Below are 9,419 nucleotides of genomic sequence, written 5' to 3' on the forward strand. Positions count from 1 at the left end.
AACAAATGAGGCGTTAAACAACAAAGGGGTATCGTTCTAGTTGATCCTGAGGCCCATAATGTAAAGTTCTGTCCTACAGGATCGATGATGCTAAAGATTATAGCATCATCGTCGCTGCATGTCCTCCAGATCAAAACAAGAGCAACTCACAGCTTGTCAGAGACACCAACAGGTTTCCATCAGTGGTTGGGTAGAGATAACACTGGCTCTTCCACATGTGGATAAAATGATCTGCTCACTGTTTCACATCTGAACTGTTTTTGGTTTTTGGAACTTAGTTTCTGTAGAAATGTTGGCTGCACTCCTGGATAATTTGGTGTGCTTATCAAGTCCTGTATACAAACCATTTCTGCTTTTCATTTAATAGTTGCGATTTAGTTTTTCTATTCTATGCCAACTGCTGTCTTTTGGAAGAGCCAGAGTGAAAGAACCTCAGTGCTGGTTCTGCTGGACCTCAGTGCAGCCTTTCACACTGCTACCATGACACTAGAGAGCTGGAAGGACTCCGGTCCAATATTCAGTTGGTTAGAATCTGAGGATAAAACAAAGTGGAAAGATTTGTAGCTACTGACAGCAGATAGTTTAGGCCTTCAGTCTTCATCTCTCTTATGTGGACTTTCTCTTCATGCCATCCTCCTCCCTTTAGCTTTGCTGTAACACCACTGCCAGTCCTCTGACAGCTTACCAACTTATTGGCATATTTCTTCTGATTAACAACCTTTTCATACATGTGATATTTTCATACTCCATCAAGACAATGTGCTCTACAGCTAATCAATTATTGCACCTTTATCTGTTATGTATTCTGTTATTATTCATTGCCTTTTTATTATTATTATGAAGAAGGCTATTATTTTGCTGAGTATAATGTGTACACAGAGTTGAATCTTTATTTTAAAACTCTTTATCTTTGCTGGGGAGTTAATTGGCAGACTGGGAAGATCACGTTTATGGAACCAGTTATCAGAAAAAAAGGAAGTTTTGGTAATATCCCCAAAAGAACACATGAAGCTGACCGTTTCCTTTTTTGAAAACAAAGGAACTCAATTACAACTTTCACACTGTAAGAGAAAAATCCAAAGTTTTAGGTTTTATGTTCATTGTCTGGAGAATTCAGAACACGGAAACACCTAACCCGTTTACCAAAACTCTTCTCAGCCTACAATTAACACAAACGTGTTTGGTCATATTCTACCTGGTAACACCAGGATATAAAATTCCTGATTGGTTAACGTCACACAGTGGGCGGGATTTGATGTGTATTCAACCCGAGGCTGAAGCACTTTCTGTTTATTGATCAGAGGACGGAGACAGAACTGGTCCTGTTCTAAACCTACCGCGACCCGAAGAAGAAGAAAGTGAAGTAAAAATGAAGCTGCTACTGTGTCTCGCAGCTCTGGTTGCTGTTTTCTGCGCAGTGAGCTGCAAAATGTGTAAGTAGCAAAATCTTCTGTTTAATTCTGCCAAAATAGAATAAAACTGTGATACTCTTCATCACACTGAAGAATGTCAGAAACATTTTCTATTTACAGGATGGACCTTCTGCTGTTGTCAACAGTTTCGTGTTCAACATGAACAGCGTTTTAGGCGACACCATTGGTGTCTTTTTTTGTTGATGTGATCTTGATGAGGCCTCGATAGAGACGCAGTTTTAATTAATATTATATATAATTAATCTATATATACATAATATGGTTTTCTTTTCGTTAATTCTCCCGAAAAGCTTTAATGTTGGCGGAAATTGCAGTGAAGGACAAATATGAAGCATAAAATAATTATAGAAAAAGCTTGACCTGAGTTTAGTTTCGATTTTCCCACGTTACAGACTGCTGAATAGCTTCCCCTACTGGCGAAAATGTGAAGTAATTTTCAAATTGTCTTTCTTTTCGTTCGTTGTTTCTTTGCGTTAAATTATTGATCTTCTGTGAACACGTGAAGGTTTAATGTTTGAACTGTCATAGTATAACTTTTGTGATGTTTAAGCGAAATAAAAGTCAAGCTTTTGAGGATCTCTGGTTGTATTGAGAGTTTATTTTATATGTTAGCAGCCTGACAAGCTTTTTCATTACCTCAAAGTCTAAACTGAGACACTGAGAAGGAATTATTTGCAGAAGTAATGTGAATAACTACCATAATCCTGTAAAATGACAAAAATGTTTTGCCCTGTTGCCTCTAGCTCCACCCAAGGTTCTGATCTACAGCCGTAACCCTGGAGAGTACGGGCAGGAGAACACTCTGATCTGCCATGTGAGCAACTTCCACCCCCCTGACATCACCATCGAGCTCCTGTGTGATGACAAGCCGCTCCCCAACCCCGTGCAGACCGACCTGGCCTTCAAACAGGACTGGCACTTCCACCTGACCAAAAGTGCTACCTTCACTCCAGAATCTGGCAAAACATGCATCTGCAAAGTCAATCATGCGGGAACATCCAAGCCATACACTTGGGGTGAGTTGGTCATTTAAAATCTTTCTGGAATAGATATTGTTTTGAATCAGGACCAAAGTCCAGGAATTCCCCTCAGTCTGCTTTCGATTTCCCTCTCTGCGACATGCCTGGTCACATGACTGCAGCCAACAGAAACCTGCAGGGAGAACAATGGTTTCATAAAAACAATCATTTAAACCTGGGGAAATGTACACACATATTGTTATATCTAATTTATTAAACCTCTATGATAAAAGTATACCCATTAGTGATGGGGCTTATGGCTCTTCAGGATCAGTTCATTGCAAAGAGCTGTTCAAAGTATCCATTTTTGAAAATGTAAATTTTACAATTAACAAACCATCTTATTCACAATATAGTTTTATTTTAATTGCTTTTGAGGGTAAAGTTTACAAACAAGATGAATCATCTGTAATAAGTAAATAACCAAAGTATGCTCTTACAGAATATATTATGTATATATTTTCCTACAACATAAAATTTCAAAATATACTTGTTAAATACTCATGTAGCTTTTTAAATCAATGTTGTGTGTATTCATAATGTTTTAGTGCTTTTTGTAATATTGAAACAAAATTTAAAAAATATTTAACAACGTAGAAGGAAAAAGTTGACTACAGATGCTGTGGCAGAAAACACAAATCCTCTTCTGGACTATTAAATATAAGAATTAATGTGACTATACACATTAACCAAAGAGCAACAAGGAAGAATAAACCAGGAAGAAGGGAGCGTCCTCGTCCTCTCTGCCGCTGCATGAAGCCTGTCATGCAGAGGCACAGCCGCCATGACACGACGAAAACAAACCCAGAGCGAAGTGCTCTTAAACAAGGACTTTCCTCTGTTTTATTTATTTGTTGGTTATATAAATATATTTTACATTAAATATTATAATAAGAGCTGCTGCAGTGTGTACAGAGCACTGTTAGCAAGTTAAGTTATGAAAAAAAAAAACAGCTCCCAGTCAGACCTGAGTAACGCCGTTCCTAGTAAAGAGCCGTTAAAAGAGTTGGATTGTTCGTGAACGTCACATCACTGATGACCATACCTAAATGATATCTACAGAACCTGGAGAGCAACGTTTCCGGCTTTTATTTTTTTCAACATTTGTTGCTGTTGTGCATACAATAACCATGTCAGAAAACCAAAAATGTTTTGCTGAAAAGTATTGTCCCCAGTAGAGCATTCTGGGAATGTGTTTTTTTTCTGGACATCAACCTGGAAACTCTCAGAAACTCCTCAGATGAGTAACAGTTGCTGTGTTGTGTTTTACAGAGCCCAACATGTAACTACTGAAACCCAGACAGGTAAGTTTCCTCATGTTAATCCACAGTAAAATCATCAGATAAAGTTCATTACTAGGTTATTATTTCATTATCACCAACGTTTTTCACACTGAAAAATTCTGTTTATTCATATTTGATATTTGTAATTTTGGTAAAATCCTGTTCAACACGCTTTGACTAACTTCAAGATCAGATTCAGCTTGATTACTTTTCAAAACGTTTCTTATGCATTTTCAGATAGATTTTAAAAAATACGTTTCTGAAATTGAAACTTGGAGAACTAAATTCTGCAGCATGTGTCCTAGTGAGAACATCGTTTTAAAAATGTTGAAGTTGAAACTCTTTGTGAAAACAACATAGAAATAGATCAGAAAGAGTTTTTATCTTGACTGCAGGATCATCTCTTATTAATGCTGTCATGTTTCTTTTCAGAATGTCCTCTGCTGCAGAATCATCTGTTCACCATCCCATCAATCAGCAGCATCAGTTTTCTTCAGTTTGCCTCGCCTCTTGACTGTCTATTGAATATAGTTGGGTAGAAAGGTGGTGGGTCATTTTCAGTCTTGTTTTTGTTAATACAAACAAGTCTGCAGCTTATACAACATGTCGTGATTTAAGTATGCTGTGTTTGATTTCTGTTTTTCATCCTGTAAATGATTGTACCCATGTTAAATATGTAAACTCTGTAAGTGAAACTTTTTATTTCATAATTGGCCAAATTGTCTGGGAGGTTTTTCTGTTTTTCTTACTGATTTATGGCTTGAAGTGATTGTCAAAATCCTGTACTAAATAAAAGCCTCTCAGTAAGACTTTTCTGTCATTAATTAAGAAACATTACAATAGTTACAAAATTATAGCTTAATATAAAACAAAGTACCTGTAAACTGTTGCTTTATTTGATCCCAAAGGGAAAATATATCATAACTCAGAGCTGTTAGTTGAAGATATTTAGTCAAATATCTTCAGAGAATTCTGTCAGTGTGAATTTATTCATAAAGTACTTTAAAAACAACTGTTAACCCGTTAAATCCCAATTTTTTTCCTGCAAAATAAGTGCATGCATTTCAATCCTTGGACCTCCCTAACACATGATATTTATGAATTATTACATTTTATGTTGGTTATGTTAGTGAAAATACAGGTTGCTGGTGGGAAACAGCATAGTATGAATTACACTAATCTGGCCTATTTATACATATAAAAAATAGGAAAAATCATGACATGCATAACCTATTATAACAAAGAATGGTTACAGGAGTGTTCAGAAATATTTTAGAAACATAAAAATTCAATGCCACATCCAGCAGATGTCATTGTCTCAATGTGCTGAGTGACCTTTGACCTCATTTAGTCATTTCATCAATGAGGCAAAATCAGGTAAAACTGTCATCTGAGAGGACATTGTCCCTGTTCCACCAGACCAAGCAGTACACCTTGGCTCTGACCTAAACAGTTGGTGAATTCTGCTTCACAATGATAGGAAGAGCCGACATCGAAGGATCAAAAAGCGACGTGGCTATGGACGCTTGGCCGCCACAAGCCAGTTATATCTGGTAACTTTTCTGATACCTCCTGCTTAAAACCCAAAAAGTCAGAAGGATTGTGAGGCCCTGCTTTCACGGTCTGTATTCATACAGACGGTGCCTTGGCTCTGTCCTAAACAGAGCCAAGGTGTTGGCTCTGTTGTGATGCCACTACAAGTCGTGGCATCATGAATTAAGTGTGGCATCATCTTGTAGTCGTCATTCAATACATAGGCCACATTTTGTGGAAAGAATTGCCTTTTGGAGGGATGAAACGGGAGGGTTTCAACTGTGGGATGTAGAAGACTTCATTTTGAGGTTCCTTCAGGTCTAGAAGATCTAAAACATTTGATATTTTTAAGCTGTATGTGAACAGTAAAGTAGATAGAATAAACAGCAAAGTTATGGACATGTATGTACTGCTGTCTATGTATTCTGCTAGCGGCAACAATTGTTGCCACACTTATATTTACCCTTCTTATGATCAAAAGATGAATGAAGGGATACAATTTTCTTTACTTATCAGTAGAAGACACTTGAAAGAACATGTGTTCAAAATATTTTATTTATATTTGTTAATTTAAATATTTTACTGACTTCCTCTTGTACAGGTTTGTGACTGACATTTACGTCCAGCGTCACAGGCAGGAAGTAAAGAGGTCTGGCCATGTGACCTTTCACACTAGATACATGAAATTGACATTGCTTTGAGTAGACACTCTATTATTTGATTTAATAATTTCAATTAGTTGCTAAAAGTCAAAACAATTCTTCTAGAGGTTCCAGAAGTTAGAAAAAATGTCTGGCAACAATTGTTGCTAGTGGGATTAAACGGGTTAAGTACACCAATATGCTGTACAATAATTCCTACAATTGCGGATGCTAATGGAGGGAGGATCTCCAGTAACAGTCAGTCTTTCAATGAATGAGAAGAGTCCTCTGACTGAAGACCGTTGTTGTCTGACAGTCATGACATGCTAACAGCAGAGCTGGTCTTCCACAATAACACATCCAGGGTGACGCCATCAGTTGTTGGCAGCTCTGCTGATCCATCTCCTTTGCTTCTGCTGCTCTTCAGGTTTCTGTCTGGCCGTTTGGTCAGGAAGCTGTTCAGAGAGATGTTGCACTTTTGGATCTGACCCTCGCCTGTTATGATAGATGGAAGAGTTTGAACTTCCTCCATGTCTCTGCTCCCTGCAGATTCTGTTTTAACTCCTCTGGGATGTGGGGTCAGAGTTCAGATGTTAGTTAAGCTTTTGAGAACTTAATTAGCAATAAAAATGACACACCATGACAGCTGTGTCTCACTGTATGTGAACTTCTGGTTTCAGTTATACTTAAGTACTATGAACTCACTAAATAATGTTAAGGCATATGACTACCTGGGTTTACTGGACTAACTGTTTTAGCTTTGTCTTGATCCCACAGCCTGTAGTTTGTCTCTGATTGACAGAGGGAGTCTTTATCAGTGAGGCAGAGTTACAGCCTGAATCGTACTCTAACCGCTCCGATGTTCTGCTGTAACTCATTCAGCATGTTTGACTCAGAGCAGAAATCTCCATGATACTTCCAGTCAGATGTTACATTACACATACTTTGAAGAGTAGGCATCATCTTTTCTGTCTCCACAGTCCAAAAGATGATTTTCCCTCAGTAACATGGAGTTCATTTTCATCATTCATGATTCAGCAGTCCAGTGGAAAGGAAACAGTTATGAAAAGGTTTCATATTTTAGTTGTATTTCATAAACTGTGAATGCGTCTCAGGATATGGAATCATCTTTTTTTAAAAGTTTTATTGGATCTAGTGGCCTTTATCTGAGAGTTGTCAGACAGAAAAGTGGGTAGAGAGAGAGAGAGGGAGGGGTCAGAAGTCATCAGGCCAGGACTCAAACCTGTGATGTTGGGGTTGAGGACTAGTCCTCCATGTGTTGTGCGTTACTGCTGTGCCACCGCAGCATTTCATTTTAGGCCATATCAAGATCATGAATGTCCTCAAAACATGGCAGAACGTATTAATAAAACTACTCATTAACAAATGGTTCAAATATTATAGAAGTCTCTGCATTTGAAATTTAAATAATATTGAGCAAATTTCTTATATTGATGTAGTAATATTTAAGCACATAAACTGTCATGTTTATAGTTCCTTCTCATGTGGCCCTTTAGCCCATCCAAACTTATTGCAGGTAACAGCGTCCAGGTCTGCCGGGGTTCAAGCACCAAAACGTTTTCATTCATGGTAAATAAAACTTTCTCATTGCAGTTTTTTCAGTGTGTGAGTCTCCCCTGGGTGAATTAAAAACTCCTTTACGCTGCACGTGACATACAGTACACTGATTGACAAATGAGTATCAGTATAGGGTTCAGTGCTCAAGAATAATGCAGCATGTCAGGGAAAGAAGTCCAGTCAAAGTAACAAGTGAACTAAAATTGAAAATTGCCAATTCTTCCCAGGACTGTGTGGATGAAAAATCTGATTTGTCAAGCTCTGCCTCTGTAGTTTGTTAAGGAAGGATCATAGTAGAGCATGTGCTGCAGGGCACAGCTGGACGTCCCAGCAACTTCCTCCCACACTCAGAACAATCATTTAAAGACCGAATAGAGATATGATGGAATCTTCAGTCCAAGATATATTTTATTACGAAGTACTCCACGGTCTAATTTTCTACAAAAAACAAAACCACACAAAAACAAAATCTGAATCAAGTATAAATGAAATGAGAGAGGTGACCAAATGAAAAGGGGTCAGTTTTATGTGGGAGGAGGTGAAGCAAGATGAAGGAGCTTTAGATCTTGCATAATCCATCTCCAATTGTCAGTTCTGCATTTCCAATATGTCCACCAGATGGCACTCTCGTCCCGGCTCCTGATTCAGACCACTTCCATTCTGAAGGTGCTTGTTATGGGAGCGTGGCTTTGAGCTTCAGATTGGGCTCTCCTGATTGAGCTCATTACCAGCTGCTGACCTGCTGGTTGATGGAACAGAGGAGGTGATGTGCTGTAATTGTGTGATTTGGCTGATTATTCCTGTAACTGTTCAGAAGCGCTTTGCTTCAGACTTGGTGTTTCCATCTGAGCTCAGAATAAAATTATTTTTTTAACTCGTTCTGCAAAAAAACTAACTACCATCCGATAGGATGGTAGTTGGACAACAGTAATTATTAAATGTTATTGTATAAAGCTTATTGCATTGGTTGAAAGTCCATGTACTTACATTTAGAATTTTTGAAGTTTAAACTATATATATAAATATAAAGTTCATTTTCATAATTCTGGCTTGCAGTTAATGTAAACCTAATATTCAGTTTATCTGAAACTTACAATATTACATCAGACAAACAGGCAAAAATGTGTTAACATAAATGTTTACCTGCTATGTTAATGGTTTATTCACCACAAAAAAGGAAACTAAACCTGTTCTAAAATGCTGGTGTGACAGTATTGGTATGAGAAAGCAGGCTATGTGAAGCGATCCGAGGCAGTTGCAATTATAGACGTTTACAGTAAAAAGTAAATTATGTAAACCAAAGTGCAGAATGCTTTTACATCCAGCAATGACTGTAAATTCATGGTTTTCCTTTCCCTTTTTTCAGTAAAGCATTAAAATTCATGGGCAGGTGTTTCTGTGCTTCATGTACACGGTTAGAATACCAGATGAAAAATATATTTTATGTTCACTTAATATAATTCCTCAGCTGCTGCGTGAAATGACTGGATCAAGCAACAGCAGCATAATACTTCAGAATCCAGGAAAGATGTGATGGAATGAAATCATCCTAATCCAGCCTGTTCAGGATTATCAAGTCACTGACTTCTAACCTGAGGTGGAACAACCCAAACAGCTGTCTGTCAGAACACCATTATTTATTAGTCTAAGTGAAAACATGAAACTAAAATATCTGCTAATTGTGTGACTTAGTGATTCAGTGAAATTAACCGATTTAAAAAATGGTGAATAGGCAAATTCTCCACCAATAATTTAGATTTATATTCCACACAAAAAAATAAATAAACAAATAAATAAATAATAAAAACGAACAGGTGAATCAGTGAATGAGGGTCCAAACATGTTGTTTGTGGCTCAGTGGGAAAAGTGGACAAGGAGCTTTTAATGCCCCAGGATGGGGCATGCTGCCGGTCAGAGCTTTGTGTGTGTGTG

General features: G+C 37.7%; 1 protein-coding gene across 1 annotated transcript; it reads left to right on the forward strand.

Moving 5' to 3' along the window:
* Positions 1-1,276: 1,276 nt before the first annotated feature.
* Positions 1,277-4,544, forward strand: b2m (beta-2-microglobulin). The gene is made up of 4 exons (XM_008401554.2): positions 1,277-1,433; positions 2,177-2,449; positions 3,725-3,756; positions 4,168-4,544. Exons 1-3 carry the CDS (start codon positions 1,370-1,372, stop codon positions 3,736-3,738), a joined length of 351 nt encoding a protein of 116 aa, XP_008399776.1. The 5' UTR covers positions 1,277-1,369; the 3' UTR covers positions 3,739-3,756; positions 4,168-4,544.
* Positions 4,545-9,419: the final 4,875 nt, after the last annotated feature.

Source organism: Poecilia reticulata, linkage group LG23, assembly GCF_000633615.1.
Source record: "Poecilia reticulata strain Guanapo linkage group LG23, Guppy_female_1.0+MT, whole genome shotgun sequence".
Lineage (NCBI taxonomy): Eukaryota > Metazoa > Chordata > Actinopteri > Cyprinodontiformes > Poeciliidae > Poecilia > Poecilia reticulata.

Excerpts from the sequence above, each read along its gene's own strand:
- b2m (XM_008401554.2), top strand. The coding sequence starts at position 1,370 with ATGAAGCTGCTACTGTGTCTCGCAGCTCTGGTTGCTGTTTTCTGCGCA. Across the intron at positions 1,434-2,176 it reads CGCAGTGAGCTGCAAAATGT|CTCCACCCAAGGTTCTGATC; the intron begins GTAAGTAGCAAA and ends TGTTGCCTCTAG.